The 18,931-nt window shown below is 38.8% G+C and overlaps 1 protein-coding gene across 1 annotated transcript; it reads right to left on the reverse strand.

The window, feature by feature from the left end:
* Positions 1–818: 818 nt before the first annotated feature.
* ehd3 (EH-domain containing 3) lies at positions 819–18,856 on the reverse strand. Its single transcript, XM_017457748.3, has 7 exons — positions 18,666–18,856; positions 18,090–18,371; positions 14,855–15,031; positions 10,919–11,016; positions 6,553–6,965; positions 4,284–4,448; positions 819–2,470 (listed from the first exon to the last, which is right to left on the reverse strand). Exons 2-7 carry the CDS (start codon positions 18,314–18,316, stop codon positions 1,943–1,945), a joined length of 1,608 nt encoding a protein of 535 aa, XP_017313237.1. The 5' UTR covers positions 18,317–18,371; positions 18,666–18,856; the 3' UTR covers positions 819–1,942.
* Between the last annotated feature and the right edge of the window lie 75 nt (positions 18,857–18,931).

Here is an 18,931-nt window from a genome sequence, read left to right on the forward strand (position 1 = left end):
TGCTTGTTCAGTTTCAGTTCAGTTCACTTCCAGTTGTACTGCAACTCGCTCCTGGCTGATCTCCTTGTGTTCGCTATCCAACCATTGCAAATGATCCCAAATGCAGACGCAAGACTTGTTTTCAAGTTCTTCGACAATACCATTACCCATTGTTGCATTCCCTCCACTGGCTTCCTGTCACTGCGATTTTCAAACATTGTAGATGTACAACACTGATGCTTAAGGCTCTCATCACACCTCAGCTTGCACCACATTGTCTGTGAGACTCTAGCCCAGCTCACCTAGACCCACCATTACTGAAGGTCCATGGAAGACATGCATCAAGACCCTCCAGTTGTTCCAGCACCAAGGTGGTGGAATGAAGCCGCCAGTCACTGTTGTTCTTCAAACACTACATAAACTCTACATAAACTCTACTGTTCCACATTAACACTACATAAACTCTCCTCCAATTGGTTTTAGCTCAATGTTAAGCTTAGTTCTTGTTACTGAAGTAGAATGACAATGTTTCTAATAGAGACTAGAAAGCACTTCTGTAAGTTGCTCTGTACAGTATAAGAACTTCTGCTGAATGCTGTAAACATTAATCTACATATAAAATGGAAGATTACATATGTAACTGTGGTTCTACAAATGAGTGGAGAACAGCCATGAGGCAGGCACCATTTACTGTCTCACACTAACACAGTAATGATTTTGGTATTGGTACTTGGCAAGGAAATACGCAAACCTTAATAGTCTACAAGTTCTGAAGGAAACTGCCCTGGTAGTCCTTCATCAATTTGACAGTCAGAAAATATCACAACACAACGTTGATGTGCATTGGTACACAGCAGTTTATTAACTCGGATGACTAAAGGTTGTTGAGCACACCAATAAATCAAACATGGGAACCAGACACGGGATGCACTTTATTATTTTGACCATCGTGACCCGAAATTATAGGCCTGTGGTAGCAATAGCGATCATTTTCAAGCATCATGTTTACCTTTATTTAGAAACATTTCTGCCTTGTCTGAGCATACAGGCAGAGGCTCCATATGAGCATGTGCTGCATATAGGTATGTTTCACTGTTAAATCACAGTAAACACTATACACAGCTTTCAAGGATACACAGAAAAATGTTTGTGAACTGTTGCAGTATGATTGAATTATCAACAAGGAACAAGTACAGACAAAAACATAAATATTTATATTGATGCATAACCAGCTTTAAAAAAAGTGTTAAATAAGTTAGATGTAAATGTTAGTGCTGACTTACATTTTTAAATCTGTATTTTTAAAAACAGGAATCAAGTAAGTATTTTAAATACATCTAAAATTAACATTAAAGAGGGATTAACATGTACAGTACACTATATTAATTGACAAGATTGCTATCACTACCCATCCATCCATACACTAAATACAGAGTCAAATAGTCAACGTTCTCACACAACACATACAGTATATCATTAACAGTCTCTTGGTCAGGCTAGAAAGGGCTTGCATTCATCATGATGCCCCCTTCACAAGACGTACAACGTACATATACTTAGGAAAAAAAGAGTGTGTTTCTTATATTTGTGGTTATATTTAGGATAACTACTGTGACAAGGGTAATTAAGACTAAGGATGATATTACTTTTTTTTGTTAAGACACGAGTGCTCTGAGACAGAAATTAAAAGTGAAATAAAATGTATACGGTTTAAGCATGTTTAAAATATGGATGTGTGGGTCAATCCAGAAATGTTGTACTGAGCCTAACTTTTGTCATTTCTTAAACACAAACACACACAGGTGAAAATAGTCATCAGACAAACTTCAATCCAGACCTCTAGGGAAAATTCAGGGCAGTCAGATACTAGCAATTTATTTACGTAATCATGTTCATTGTTAATGTTCCATACAGTTTCCAAAGTCCTAATAGTCACTTTTCCTAAATATGACCTGCTGTGGTATTACTCTGGTATTTTTCTCTTGGAAGGAGGTACCAGATGGGACGGAAGCTCGCTGGGAAGCTCATGCCCTTCCAGTTTGACCTTGATGAGGTGGTTGGCCAAAGCAAACTCCTCATCATCCAGCATGCCGTCCTTGTCAATGTCAGCCAGCTTCCATATTTTGCCCAGCACGGTGTTAGGCAGCTTTGACTTGACCATCTCTTTCTTGGCATTCGCACCAGTCACCTTGCCATTGACAGGCGAGAGTGTGTAAAAGATCTCGTCGTATGTAGGCTTGTCACGCGCAACCACCCACTCAAGCTCATCAATACCCTCGCCAGCACCTTCGCCATATCCGTGGCCAAATGGTCCGTTCATGGTGCCCTCGAAGGCACCGCCCTTTACCACCTGGCCAGGCTGCTGTGTTTCCTCTTGGCGCACCAGTACCATCAGTTGGGCGATGTCATGTGCCAGCATGTCATCCACTGTGTCCAGCAGCTTTGGCTTTAATGGCTGAAACTTGTTCAGGTCATGGGCTTGCAGCTGTTCCTGTTCACAGAGAAACTTTACGTTTGTACATAGCTCATGAACTGTTGTACAAATCAATACAGGGACCATGTAAGAGGATGTTACACCACTGGGATGGAAGTGAAATATTTTCTACCATTGTACGACATCTAAAAAAAAAATCTGAATATTGTGGAAAAGTTCATTTTTTCCTGCAATTTAATTCAAAAAGTGGAACTTTCATATATTCTAGATTCATTACACAAAATGAAACATTTCAAAATATTAGAATAAAGAATTTATAATACAGAAATGTCGACCTTCTGAAAAGTATGTTAATTTATGCCCTCAATGCTTGGTCGGGGCTCCTTTTGCACTAATTACTGCATCAGTGTGGTGTGGCATGGAGGCAATCAGCCTGTGGCACTGCTGAGGTGTTCTGGAAGCCCAGGTTGCTTTGATAGCAGCCTTCAGCTCGTCTGTATTGTTGGGTCTGCTGTCTCTCATAGATTCTCTATGGGGTTCAGGTCAGGCGAGTTAGTTGGCCAATCAAGCACAGTAAGACCATGGTCAGCAAAAAAGGTTACTAATAGTTTTGGCACTGTGGGCAGGTGCCAAGTCCTGCTGAAAAAGGAAATCAGCATCTCCATAAAGCTTGAAATGCTCTAAAATCTCCTGGTAGATGCTGCATTGGCACTTGACTTCAGAAAATACAGTGGACCAACACCATCAGATGACATGGCTCCCCAAATAATCACTGACTGTGGAAACTTCACTCTGGACTTCAAGCAACTTGGATTCTGTTTCCTCTCCATTTTTCCTCTAGACTCTGGGACCTTGATTTCCAAATGAAATGCAAAATTTACTTTCATCTTCCCCACAATTGTGGTTGTGTGTACTGAACCAGACAGAGATTAAAGGCTCAGGAAACTTTTGCAGGTGTTTTGATTGAATTAGCTGAACCAGGTCAACATTTTTTAATTATAAATTCTTAATTCTAATATTTTAAGACACTGGATTTTTGATTTCCATGAGCTGTAAGCTGTAATCATCAAGATTAAAGCAAAAAAAAAAAAAAAAAAAAAAAAAAGGTGAGACATTTCACTTTATGTGTAATGAAGCTAAAATATATGAAAGTTAAACTTTTTTTTTTTTTTTTTTTTTTTTTAAATTACAAGAAAAAAAATTAACTTTTTCATGATATTTTCATTTTCTGAGATGCACCTGTATATGTGCACATGGTTTAGGGATCACACTGCCTCGGGGGTCAGTGCATACAGTTCCAAAATAAACAGTTAAACAGGGTTTTTTCAGGATGCCACAGTATCCAAGTGAACAGATAACAGACACAATCTGTATTCAATTAATCCCAGCAGGCACAAATCACCAAGTGTTTGGGGTAAGTGCACTCTTAAATTTGCTCAGGCTTCATGTTATTCATGCAGCTTGTTTTCTGCATGCAGGAAGGTATGACCAGAACACTTCTGACATCATCTACTATATGACGTATGAAGTATGTTTTCCCCCGTGAAAAGTGAAAAGGGAGAAAACTGCATTCATTGAAAAAACAAATACAATGACTACTTAAAATAAACAAATATTTATTGATTTGCATTTAGTTTCATGGAATTTTGACTGTTTGCCAGAATTCAGGTGCTTCCCAGGTTTAAAACACAGTTACAGGTCCTAAAACTATACTAATAAATTCACACTAAGCGTTCTATATATTTATAGTGCATGTGGTAACTAGGATTATCGCTACATTAACTACATAGCATGTTCTAGTCCTTGCTCCGAAATACTCTTACACAAATTTACAAGTAACACTTCAGAGCAAAACAGCCTCAAAGCTTACCTGCATTTTTTTAAGATTGGGGAAGTCTCCAGGAGAAATCTGATGCTCCTTCTCAATCCGACTGTAGATCTCTCCCAGGCTGTTGATCAGTTCCTTCTTTTTGTTCTCTTTCCCAAATACAGTGGGCATTTCTTTCTTCAAAGAACTGATGATGTAGGCATGGACCTGTGAAAATCAAAAGTTTCCACCATAAAGGCATCTGAGTAATTACATTGGATAAGTCAATTTAGTCAGATATAATTAGAACTATGCTGTTATGAAATAAGCAATATTGCTTGATAATTGGTTTTCTATGAAATATTATATTTTAGCCACCACAAGACCCAATGTGTCCACTACAATGTGGTTAAGAGGAAAGCCACCAACCAGTTTGTGGTTGACCACAAACATTCAACATTCATACACCCTCCACAGGTTACAGTATGAACACTGAGGAGACACTGGCCACAAACCAAAAGATACATGACCTCATATTTTGATGACAGCAGGGGAAGTACGCTTCTAGTTTGTTGCATCCAAAACTGAAGGTTAACATCAAGGTTCACTTTCAAGATAATTAGGAGTTATGTCTCTCAGCGATAGATTTAAAACCAGTATAGATCTTTTACAAGCACCAATGAGCTAATGGAAGCTTTCCTGCATAAAGGAAGAAGCGCTCAAGTTGACAGGTTACCCGGACTCGGATGATATTTTTCACTGAGGAACTCGTTATAGTTCATCATTTTCAATAAATTCACAGAAGAGCAGGAAGCTCTTAGTAAGGTCTCGTCCCCTTGTCCTCTTGGAAATCCTTTTCAAAACCAGACACATGTTTGACTAAGAAAAAAGGCACAGTGCTGAAAATCAACAACTTGAGGACTTTAAGAGTGCACATACAGCCAAATCAATACCAATTCAAGATATAAACACTTAACATCCACCTACTGCTGCCGAGCCACTCATCAGTACCCTGAAACTGGTCATCCTAGGTGAATGCACAATCATAAGTCTTTAGCTGTTTAAAAGATATAACAATAATGCAATAAAGAATTAAACACCACTGTATATTAGCTTTAAGCACATGATGGTGAAACATCAACAGACACAACAGAGATGCACTTGTACTGTATTATGGAGGACAAATCAATGGTTCTCTGTTCACCTTTCACCACATCAATAATGCAGAGCGTACAGGAGGGATCGGATGACAGGAAGCCTTCAGCTAGCTGTGATAGAGAGATTAGTCATGCACAATAACCAAGCTATAATAAATAAAACCGAGTGCCACAGAGAACATACTACATACACACACAGATTAACTACCAAGCTACTGCACAAGCAGGGTTCATTTAAATATAGATGTGAGAATGGATTACGGCAGTAGACTAGATTCACTAATAGATGCTGAGGTTGTGCTGTACCATTTAGTTGTACCTTGTCAGCATTTAAAAAATTTTTTGTTCACCTTCACCAACATCAAGACTCTGCTTTGATTTTTCCCTAAATCAAAAACCAAAGACAAAACTGATCTAACAGACTAGGGATGCACTGAAATGAAAATTCTTTACCTGCACATGCTTCTGTACTCTACTCCCTTAAATCTCGCGACGTGACAGAATACCCCGCGAGGTGTACAGGGACACGAGCAGTATATATCCCGAATATAATCAGCGCTAAGCGCTGGCAGCTGAAAACAATAAAGCCACACCCCCAAACAACAACCAATGACAAAACAGGGAGAAGACAGAACAGAAACAAAACAAACGCACGTGTCCACAGTAAACAATGTCACGGTTGTCAACATCCGAAGAGCATGCACTCGCTGAGCACTCGTGCACGTAGCTCGTGCATGCGAGCCCCCTCATCTCTCCGAGTGCCGAGATCGTGACATTCGCACGTCTCACTCTGGTTGCTAGGTTATTTGGTCGCGTCATTAAACACGTCATTGTTCAGTCAAATTTATTTGGCCTTTTCACTTATTCACTTAATCATTATGGTTGCCGAACATTCGGTGCATCCCTACAACAAACCATCCCATAGTGAGGTCACTTACACAGAGACAGAGCCAGCTTTCAGTGATAAGATACAGATTTTTTTCCATGACAGTGATTTTTTTTTTTATTACCTCATAGTTATAACTCAGGCTTGAGACACAACTATTGTTAGGTTGCCAAAACCTTGTCTAGGGAGGATTTTCATTGTGCAACATGGGGGAAATTACATGAAACAGAATTGCATATATTATTCAAACTTGTCCAAAAAAAGGTCAAGTACCTTTCCTGAGTGTTACCTTGGCAAGTCTGGCCCTCTTGATGAGATCGTTGAGTTTACGCAGAGCAGCATTGCGTGGCAGCGACTGGATGTCCTTGAACAGGTCCTGCTCCTCAGCCTCAAACAATTTGCGATTGTCAGGGATGAGCAGTGGGTGTGACCAGAAGGAGCCAATGTAGACACGGATCACCTCGGGCGTGTTCACAATCTTTCCCAACGACCACATCAGGGCACCATAGACGCGCATTAACTGCTGAGTCTCGATCTGGTCTGCTTTGTTAAGTACCACACGGATCTTGTCCTCGTGGTTCTTCAGGGCTTTTATCACATCCGAGAACTCATCTGAGATGTCAAGCTTGTGAGCATCGAATAGAAGGATGATGCGGTCCACACGCTCAGCAAACCACTCCAGCACAGCCGCAAAGTCGTAGCCTGGAAGAGGGAGAAGCAGAGCGTGAAGTCAATGGACTAAGGTGTCCATAACAAAGAGCCTTCATTTTTCAACATGAACTTGGTCTAGGGAGTCAGCTGAAAAGCAGGAAGAGTTATGGACTCATTAGACCCTGTACAGGTCTCCGAGTATCCATGAAAGCTGCTGGAGCACTTAGAACAGGGTGGTTAAAAAGCATTCAGGCTCAGGGATTTTATGATGTAATGTCTTCAGGATGCAATACCTTCCAGAGCTCTAGCTGTAGTCTTTGTCCCACCATTCTATACTACTATACAATAACAAAAGTGTTTTTTTTTACCCTGAACAAAGCACCTAGAACAATGTCTGAAAATCTTCAAGAGCAAAAACGTCTGCGGTGTAGAAATATATATAAACGGGATACATTTATAAATTAAAATTTTATATCTGGAATTTATATAATTTCTGTAAAGCTGCTTTGTGACAATGTTTATTGTTAAAAGTGCTATACAAATAAAATGAATTGAAAATTTTTAAAATATATCAGAGCATCCATACTCCTAATGTTTTATATGTATTCAGCTGAAATCTAGCTGCATGACTCAGCACCAGTGTGTCTCCTATTAAACCCTGGCCACAGAAATTTTCACACACCCACCACACATCTCCCCCTCCCCCTCCCTCCCTCCCCCTCCCACACACCCCATCAGCAACACAACAATGCAAATTCAAGAAAAAGGAAAAAGACAGAAAAGAATCAGTGTTTCCTAATGGCCGTTTTGTGCAATCGTTAGTGTGTTAATATTTCAAATCAGGGGCATGGAATATGGAAGGCACAGCCATATTTTTTTTTCCACAGGAAAATCCCATGCCTGCTGGAATCAAAAGAAAAACTTTTGATTTAGCTCTCGAACAAGGAAAGAACTTCATAATTGCAGCACTGTGTGCGCGACACTTCCTAATGTGTAAGTGCAATCTTACTCAACACCAGTGACTGTATATATGGGTAGCTGACATAACAGGTTTAAAAATGAAGTCAAAATGTCTCTAGTGGCTGGCTGCAGTACAATTTTTAACCCTGCCCATTCCAATGTCAGTGAATGGGACAGGAACCAAAATTTCATGTTTACAATTTCAGTTCACCCTGATATCTCCCCTAACATTTCTCTTATGATAAATGCATTTTATACAAGTTATTTGACAATAAATTAAAGGGCGTGATTAATAAGGCGATTGACACTTTTGGACACGACAGTTGAATCTCATGAAGGTGCACACACTCTCCAAAACACACCAAGAGCTCTGGAATGTTCTATAGCAAAGCTATGTTGTGTTCTGCTGTAAACTGTTCTAACAGACCCTCAACAGGGAATTCTTTACAGTTTTCCTGGTATGTTATGGTGTCTAAGCTAGCTCATTATACCAATATTATAATTTGCAAACCAACATGAGTGAACAAAGTGACAGAGTAAAGCTGCATTGTGAGAAGGTAGATTGTTAAAAACACACTATAACTAAAATTTAAACTGAATAAAAAAGCGCACTTCCCCTTGTTGCCATGTCGTCCACTCATATACAGTCACTTGCCAATATTCACCCTCTACCTGGGTCTCTCCTTACTCTACAATAGCTATTAACCTGAGAGGGAGGAAACTGACTTCTGCTAATTGTTCTAGTTCATAATTAAGATCTCACCATCTCCATCCAAGCCTATAACTAAAACTAAACAAATTATGTGATTAGGCAAGACAATAACAGAAGTAAAACTGGGAAAGAAGCTTGGCATTGAGGCAGACAGAGATTTATGCGTTAATTTCAGGCTTTGGAATTTTGCTGCCTGTCAGGAATGACAAGGCAGTGCCTCGGTTTTTGTGGAGTAACAAGCTGAGGCTGTTAACACTCGCTTATGAGAATTTGTCACCATCTACAATACCTCCGTATGGACATTTACGCAGGCAGCTATAACCACACACATCTTCTGTTGCCTCTGTTGACAGTGGAAGAGACATAGAAAAATCAGACAGGAATCAAATCAGGTCAAAACAGAAAAGGATGTATGGAGTTCAACGAGCACCTGTGAACATGACCATAAAATGACAAATGAGAGAGAGAGAGAGAGAGAGAGAGAGAGAGAGAGAGAGAGAGAGAGAGAGAGAGAGAGAGAGAGAGAGAGAGAGAGGGGAACTCCTGTCAGCTTGGCTCGCTCGTCTCTTGGTCATGTGCTGTTGAGAACAATGTTATTACAAGAAACTATATGATGAATCATTCGGAACAATGCAGTTAATGAAGAATGAATGGCACTTGAAATTAGAGCTGCAACAACTAATCGATAAAATCAATAATAATCGATTATGGAAAACATGGTCAACGAATCTCATTATCTATAAGTTGGTCTGCACGTGGCACATTTACTCATTAGGTTATTTCTGTTCCGAAAACACGCTTCGGAGAATAAATAATAAAGTTGTGTCCCAAATGACGTACTATACACTTACACTATACACTGTGTACGCTACCGTTTAGCGCAGTGATTCCGCAGACCCCTGGTGGTCAGTGGTGTAATTGCAGGGGGTCAGTAGGAAAGTTTTTAAAATGTTTAAATAATTTTTTTTTTTTGTTAACTGTATCAAAATATATTCAAATGAGATGTCTTAAACTTAATCAATTTGGTTATTTGCACACATTCACAAATATCACGTTAGCTGAGCTGACAATCGTTCATTGATGGATTTGTTTTTAATTTATTTACAAATGAAATGCTAATTTGCAAAAACCTATGAGTGGTAGACAAAGTTCAAGTGTCGCATTGATGGATAAAATAAACAAAAGATAATTCAGAGTGTCAAATTAAACGTCACACCAACAATCAAATGTAATTGAACCTGGTATTTGAAGCAATCCCTGGGGTTGCTCCAATGACAGGTTCTACCAATCAACCAGACATTGCTAGGACTGTAGAATTCAGTGCTTTTTTTTTGCATCTATAAAAAGTTATACATAAAAATTTATATATACAAAAACTTATATATAAACAAGTTTTTATGTATAACTTTTTATAGATGCAAAAAAAAAAAAGCATAGAATTAAACTAACGTACTAAATTAATAACATATATTCTGATGCGCGTGTGTGTGTATTGGGTTCATTTCAGTCTTATATAATTGGACAAACAGTTGTGTAAAGTTTTAGTCTTAAGATTATATTTGTAACACTCAGTTTGTGGATTTTATTTTAAAGAAATGAAAAAAATGGTACTGGAAGTTTGCCCCACTGCAGCCCTACTTGAAATCAGAATGTCTTGCTTGCAGGCCACTGGGTGAGAGCAGGATAGACACTGAAGGGAATAAGTCTTCCTTTTCCTTCTCATGCAGAGATATTTCACAAGGAGTAGTGGCATGAATGGAAGAGCTCAGTTTGATTAGTTGCTGCTAAATAAAACCCTCACACTGAGCTGTGAATGAGAAGGACGAGAAGGTCATGACTCCATGCATGGGAAGAAAGAATGAAGAAGAATGACTAACTGCCCATTTTATTTATTTAAAAAAAAAAAAAAAAGTCTACAATGTTTGCAGCTCTTGTGTGTGTGAAGCAAAATTATAATCACCAACAACAGGTTTCAAATCACTTACTCAGACGCTTACATATCTTTGGTTGAATAATAGTACTGCTGGTATGGTGTGGTAGCTTTTCATGCAAAATTGAAATAGTTTTCCTATTCTGAAGCAGCAAAAGAAGTCTGCTTTTACTATCAAATCCTCATGCCTCAATCTAAACCCACATGTTTGCTCCAAGCAGCTTCTCTTACCCATTTGACTATATTTTATTTTACGCTTAGCACAGAAAGAGACAGAGCGGTACGAATCAAACTAACAGCTTTGCCAAGAGTTAGATAAAATAATCATAAACCAACTGTTAGATTGCACTAATGATACAGAGGTACTCATTTAACATGTGTGTGTGTGTGTGTGTGTGTTACCTCTGCTAATTCTTTGCTTTTCTCCAGACAGAATTCCTGGAGTGTCAATCACACTGATGCTCTCCAGAACAGGGTTGGGTAGCTGGGCACACACAAACCTACACACACACACACACACACACACACACAATAAGAAGACATGAAGTAATAACCATATTAACCATATTTCACTTTCTCCTGACTCGGTGGTAGATGAGTGAGTAAAGAACCCTGAAATGGCAGATGAACAGCTAGTTTTCAGTAACATCTCAGGGTGAATCTAATATAGTTTTTGCATTTAAAAACCGGCCTCAAATTATTCAAACCACAACGCCACTGCACTCCCCACCAGATACACATTTTTTAAAACTGTTACTATACAGTGTTACCACCAGAGTTAATGTAATCTAATTACTTTTTCTAATAACACAGTAAACACATTACATTTTAAATTTATGTAATTTGATTACAGTTACATGTCAATAAAATGACATTACTTGCGTTACAAATTTATTGTTAAGAAAACAATATTAAGTAAAATGTATTTTTAAAATAAATCACGCCCTGAACATTTTTTCTTTAGCCCTGAATAACTGTATATCTTCAGTAAACGGAGGTGAGACCAATCAGACACGGTTTACAGGCAAATATGTGGAAATACTTGTGTCTTATTGGCTGACAGCTCTCAATTCTGCCAAACGCAAGCTCACACAGTCAGTGTGAGGAAAAATGGATATACACTGATTTTTAAATTTTTATTATTTATTTATTTATTTATTTATTTATTTACAGTAAAGGGGTTGAAACTGAAACAGTAACATCCTCTGACGCTGAGCAGGAAAACAAGGTGTGTAAATGTCTATCCGAGTTCCAGTTTATGTTAACATGATATGAGCAGAACATCAGGAAAGATAATGTACTTTGCATGGCACTGTAGCAGCTAAATCCATGCAATGTGTCGTTCATGACCGATTTGTTCATTTTGAACAAATCTTTAATATGACTCTTGAACAACGAGTTGTCTCAGCGAGTGTTTCCTTCATTTTTGACTGCGCATGCGCTGCAACATCCCCATAGGTTCTGTACAGGAAACGGAAATGCTTAGCTCACCTCTCGAGTCTTCGGGTTCGAGTCATTCATTCATCACATCACAGCTCCTCTGCATTTAGCCTATGGGGTGGTCACGAGATGAACGAACGACTCGAACCTGAAGACTCGAGAGCTAAACTAATAATTTCTGTTTCCGGGGAACAGACAGAATAGAACGACTCTGATCGGGAGGTGAGGTGAACTAACAGACTGCACAGCCTGAAGACCACCTTAGCAATTAATTAATAATTTCTGTTTCTCATAATTCAGCCTTGGCTGCATTAGCATATAATTTATTTTTTATTCCAAATGTGATCAGCATTTGCATAAGTACTAGATGTGTTGGGGAATTTAACATGTAACATTTTAATTAAATTCTGCTGAAAGGAACAAAATGACTTGCAAAAAAGATTTGTTCATTTTGCTGAACGAGATTCAAAGATCAGAGTCAGTAAAATGATACGAACTTCCCATCACTAATACAATGATAACTTAGCTGTGCCTCCCCTTGACTAGCGACACCAAACTAGCCTAGTTAGAAAAGTTTCATATTTTATCGGTCTGGTTGTCCTACAAACACCCGAGGCAAGTGTCATGATAAATCCGACTTTTTCTGATCATGTCATACATTGACACGCACTAAAATTACTGAAAGAACTAATATATATATATATATATATATATATATATATATATATATATATATATATATATATATATATATATATATATATATATTATGATATGCTTTTCATGGCACTTTTTCAAGATTATCCAGAAAATCAGCTTTGAAATAACACAGTACACATGTACTGTATTTTGTTAAACACATACATAACAGCTGCCCAACAAACCAAGAGCAGTGTGCTTTACTCTATAATAACACCTGCACATAATCCAGCAAGTCCTTACGCTGCTGTGTCTTCATGTAACTCAACAAGCATACATCATAGCAGCATGACTGCTGCTATTTTCAGAGTCAGAAACGGTGCACATGTCTATAAATATATCTGAAAACCAGTGAGACTGCATAAATTACTCAACCATTTCATATTATAAAACACAGCAGCTTAGTGTGAATTTGCATGCAGTGTTTTCAAATAATTTTTGATCATATTTTGTCCAGTAAATTGATTGTACCTTTCCTTTGAATGCAAAAATGTCAAAACTTTAATTTCATCATGTTTTTTTTTTGACAACACACCATGAGCCAACCTCATACTGCCAAAGTGTTCTGCTGGACTCTTTTTTGTTTGTTTGTTTTGTTTTCTTTCTTTCTGCACAAGAAGCTAAATATCATGCAAGATTCACTACCCCGTGAAAAAAGCAGGAGCACAACTCGCTGAGCGACAGCACCTGCAAAAATAATCAGCAGTTAAACACATCTTCAGGGATGTTCTGACAAACACAGAGCATTATTTTGTCTCACAAAGTGTCACAACATCACCACTGAGACACAATAAACTACGCTAAACACTTTTCATCTGGAAGATGATCTCAGTACATAAAGTTTTTTACTCTTGTGTAGTGTATAAACAAGATCTTCTTAATTGCTGGATAAAGCAGTAGAATGTGAGAGAGAACATGTCACGTGACAGATTTTACAGATGCCCTGGAAGACCACCAAGAATGGAACTTCAACCAGAGGAGAAATGTGGAGTTTGGATAGCAGGGTAACACCTGACTGACTGACTCAGAGTCAGGTGTCTACCTACTGGATGAGATCATCCAGAACTGAAGAAACAAACAAAGGACTACTGAATGAACTGTAACTTTAGCTCACTTGATGGTCACTTTGGATAAAGTCATTTGTCAAATGAATAAATGTTATTGTAAATAGAACTACGTTACCTGTCAGAGCCCCCCCCCCCCCCCGAAAAAAAGCATCATATAAACGGTCATAAGATAGTAAGTCACTTAACAGGGGTTAAACTATATGGCATATAGTATTGATTGATATGAGACTGTTGGAACAATATATTTAACAGTCTGTGTAATAAAGTGGGTTATTCATCATAAAATACAAGAGGGGTAATGAACATTTAAATGCAATTGAACCCATGTTGAAAAAGTTGCTTCTTCTTTATCTCGAAACAGACATTATTCTAGAGTACTAGCGTATTAGTTTGAGGAAAACAGCTACCTTTATGTTTATCAGCAAACAGGAACTGGAAGATTCCTCCAAAGCCCTGAAGTTGTGGTGTTCAGGTACACAGCAGTTCTGGTATATTAAAGCACTTCGGTTTCCCAATAAGTTAAGACACTGACGGCCAACAAGTTGTGGACTGAACCGTTACAGTGTGCCAGTACACTAGTGTGAACACCACAAACGCACTGGGCTCGGGAAGCCTTTCCTCGCTGATCAAATCTGGGTTAAAGAAATCACCATGGCGACTGGGAAGTTCATATTCAGTAGTGGAGAACGCAGGATTCAAAAAACACATCTGAGGCTACAGAGAGCTATGTAACCCGGTTTTAGTTATTGTACTTTGCTAACATTGAGTGTTTACATCAACTGAAAATGGAAACCTAAGATAAATATTCACGGTCCTTTTTACTGTACCGAAAATGCATCGTATCAAGACGTCACCACATCACAATCAATCGATTTGAATTTTGTGGATCATTACACACCTAGCAACTCATTATCAAGGCCTGTTTTATTTAAAATGCATGAAATGAAGGCCACAAAACAATCACACCTTAGCAAGTGAAAATATTTTAAATATAGTCAAATGTATCTAATATTTCATATAAGATTAATATACCGATTTCTAGAATTTTTCTTTTTACATGATTTTAATATAACAAAGTTTTGGGGTAAATTATGAAATATAAATGTTAAACCTTTATATTCTTCATACTGACCTGTTGAGGAACGCATTGCCAAAAGCATTGAGCTTACGAAAAGGCTTCTTTGGATCCACGACCAGAGCGTTTCCCGGTATGAGGCCTTCAATGTCCCCGTGCATCACAGCTATAAATGAGTCTGTGGTGGGCTCTGGACCAATCCGCATGCCTGGGAAGTCCTGCTCTAGCAGGTATCTATGGTGAGACACACAAAAATGTAACAGCTTACGTAATGTTTATATGATTTACATACATTACCTGTTACTGTGGTGCTACATCTATAAAAGGGACATTAACCCAGTGCATAAGCCAGGTACAGAACATTTAGCATGTGCTGAACGTTAGCGAACACTGCTGGCTAAGGATTGTTTATACTTTTGGGTCTTTGCATCAGGTTTATGGGCAAGTGTTTTTATGGACTCGTATATCATGCTCTGACTGGTTGAGGAGGGAGGGTGTGTCCAGCTGAATACCTGGACACATTATCATGAGGAGATGTAACCCTGATTCCACAGGTTTTATTAAGAGTTTTAAATTAATATTGCCTGTAATAACTCACACAGTGCCAAGGCAGATTTGTGACAAGCAAAAATCATCCAAAAAGCACTGCTCCCTCTCTTTTTGAGCAGTTTAGAGCCCAAAAATAAAGCAGTATGGATCGCCAGCTTCTTCTCCCTTCATTCTGCAGTAAAAGCTGAGATTTGCAATTTCTGCCCCCTTGTGGTTAAGTTCACATGCGATGCAAGTATTCAGGTGGACTCCGATGTGACTGCCCATGCATATCGTATGCACAAATACGCTCATGCAGAAATATAAACCAGGCCCAGGTTAACAAGCTAACTAGTTAACATGTTTAAAATGCTACTGATAAACCAATTAAAACAAATATTTTGACAAGACTGGCTACTTAAAATACATGACAATGCAGATCAAGACTCAGATACTGAAATCCCACTTGAGCCTACCGTTAGCAATGGAAGTCAATTTACTGAGCAGCTAACTGGTTGTCTAGCTCATTGGTTTTCAAAGTGGGGGCCGCCAGGGGGCGCCTCAACAATTTGGTGTGAAAAACAAATACATGATTTGTTCTATATATGCATTACTATAACATGTGATTTTAAGATGTATAACATTTACTATACCTATCTTTTTAATTGCTAAACAGACAAAACATCAACGTAAAAAAGGGGGATATATTCAGTAGTCTTTATTTTTAATGTGTTTTAAATACATCTTGCAAAACGGGGGCCTCAGTCAAATGTTAATGCCATTTGGGGGGCCTCGCCCTTGAAAAGGTTGGGAACCCCTGGTCTAGCCATATGGAAAACCTACAGATTGTCAGTTACTGACAAATGTCAGTAAATGAAGTTGATACTCGCAGTCAAATTCCCTGATTTCAGGGAACTCTTTAGAATCTTAGGGTTGTATTTCAACATAATGGCCCCATACTCAATAATGCCAAGTGACATCCTGGGTGGAGACTCCGGCCGAGTTTGAAATCACTCTAAGGAACATTTCTGTCCAAGCTAGATAAGAAATATGACTTTTAAAAGCTAGACATCATGCTGCTCAAATCTATTTCTATTTTAAGTAGCACTCAGCAAGAAAATATGCTTGGTTCAAGGCTAATCGATAACCGCACATGGATATCTAACCAGATGAAGTTACGGAATAATATCCAGAGGGTGTTCTGTTGGCTTTGGGGACTACCATGTGGCCTGGACTGTGTCACTTTAGTTTACTAGCACACATTCTGGATGTTATTAGAGATGTGTAACCGCAGGAACCAGAGTCATGGGGAACTTTTCCTGTAGCCTGGCAATACTTTCCACGTTTGGCTTTTCTGCTAAAGACCATGGATGATATGTGGTGTCAGGACACATTCCATTTAACTGTAACATGGGGAAATCGCTCTTGTTCTCCTCTACACATTCCATATGAGCTACTCGCGTCACTCTCTCAGCCTGTTCTTTTAGCTGAGAGCCGATGAGCTGTTAGTATGGATTTCTTTTCTTTCGAAAAAAAAAAAAAGCTTTAAGTAATGCTGTTACTCTTTTCCTTTTTCCAATGTCTGATCTGTTAGTTGGTGTGAACGATGACGCATGAGTTTGCTGTGGAACACAAGGAGGCGCCATATGCAATGCTGGTGGTGGATGAACAGTACATACTCAGGATCATTAGAGGAGGTGATTAGTTACTGGGATGTACTGTAGCTGAATCTTGAAGAAGAAGAATAACTGGTCAAAATATTGCAAACTTAGTCCAGTTTAGGGAAGAACATGGCATTAAAAGAGTCAGCTCTTTACTGCTGGTCATCATCATACACATACAAGCACTACTGGTTTCTGAAAATTTTGTCTTCAAATAAGGCATCTTAACTTATAATCTTGAAGATGTGAAACGTGTTCAAGATTACATCGCAGTCCCGAGCATCTTCCTACGCATTACAATCCCCAGTGATGAATTTAAAAATCACATCATGCTGAATCAGTATCTGTGCTCCTTTGATCTGGATATACAAAAGAACACTTAAAAAAAAAAAAAAGGTTCACGCTGGGGATTTTTTTACGTTTTCAAAATGGTTCATTTATACTCATTTGATCAAGGAAGTAAGTGCAATCGAATTCAAATGCTCTTAAATACGACAATTTATTTATTTTACTGTCAATGAAATAAGTGTCACCAGTAGTACTCTAGCAGTAGTAAATCACATTTTCATATAAAAAAAAATTCTCCAAAATATTAACATTTTTTACACATTCAGAATGCAAACATGATTTAAGTTAAGTACTGAGCGCATTAAGGAGTATTTCAGAACGGCTCTTTTTTTTTTTTTTTTTGGCTTGTGTGATTTGTAAAAGAGACGACTAATCTCGGCAACGTGCTAAATCTCATTTGTATGCCAGGCACGTTCTACAATTTAGAAGGGAAGAAAGCGTTATTATTTCTTGCTCATTTCTCTTCATTATTACCAAATTATTTCTGCTATCTTTAGGGGGGAAAAAACTCCCCAAATACTTATTATACCCAGATGTGTTGTACAGCTTCATACAGCCCTCTTTTTTAAAAGCTATACAAGAGTCATTGTGTGCTGTGGCCTGGCATTTGGCAGCATGTCTATAGCGTCAGGTGGGACAGAGCATCAATGTAATAATAATAATAATAATAATAATAATTCCATTATATATTTCCAACCCCATGCATTTTGCACAGAAATACTGACATTATGAGTCAGCAGTCTGTCCAGACATACCGTATGAAGCTGGTTTTGCCAGTGGAATACTGTCCCACCAGCAGCACCATGGGCTTGTTGTCGAAGTCTGCATCCTCCAGAGCTGGTGAGTGGAACTCATGGAATTTGTAGTACTCTTCTAAAGGCAGCAGTTTGGTTTTGTACAGCTTCTTGAGTCCCTCACTGACAGTGTGAAACACCTCAGGATCCCTTTTTCTCCTGTCGTCTGTTCCCAGCCAGCTGAACATGGTGCGCTCGCTCTCTCTCTCTCGCTCTCTCTCTCTCTGTCCTTCAGATGAAAACCTATTTGAGAGTCAAAGCCATTAAACTGACATTTTTTTCCATTGCGCATTTGCAGACCAAGCTCGATACAAACACACACACACACACACACACACACACACACACACACACACGCACGCGATACCTTGTGCCAAAACAAACAACAACAACAAAAAAAACCCAACTCAGGCTGGCAGACAGAAAAACAGATACATTCATGTGTAATGGACATAAGGAAAGGTTACACAGCTACACTGTAATATCAGCCCCGACATGCACTGCGTACTGAACACGACTCTGTTTACAGAACAATACCTAGGTTCAGGATGGACCCAAGAGGTTAGAAAGCCATCAGGCAAAAAGAATAAACGGTACAGCAGGACCAAATGAGAGTGTGGAGAAATGAGCGGCGTTCCTCGGTTCCCCTGAGCTGCAGATTTAAACCCCACTGAAGGTATAAACTGCAAAACAGCAACATGAGAGAAAACGCCTCACTCCGCTGGCACAGCCCAGTTCATCCCCTCAGCAAGGGAACTGACCAATCAGAGGGCTGCTCCTGAATGCGCCTGAGAGCCAATCCG

This window comes from Ictalurus punctatus, chromosome 2 (genome assembly GCF_001660625.3).
Source record: "Ictalurus punctatus breed USDA103 chromosome 2, Coco_2.0, whole genome shotgun sequence".
NCBI classification, from domain to species: Eukaryota; Metazoa; Chordata; class Actinopteri; order Siluriformes; family Ictaluridae; genus Ictalurus; species Ictalurus punctatus.

What these genes read in the sequence shown, in the direction of transcription:
- ehd3 (XM_017457748.3), bottom strand. Translation starts at nt 18,316, where the DNA reads ATGTTCAGCTGGCTGGGAACAGACGACAGGAGAAAAAGGGATCCTGAG. An exon ending in GGCAAAACCAGCTTCATACG is followed by an intron (nt 15,032 to 18,089) that starts GTATGTCTGGAC and finishes GTCTCACCATAG; the next exon opens with ATACCTGCTAGAGCAGGACT. An exon ending in CCAATCTTAAAAAAATGCAG is followed by an intron (nt 2,471 to 4,283) that starts GTAAGCTTTGAG and finishes CTCTGTGAACAG; the next exon opens with GAACAGCTGCAAGCCCATGA.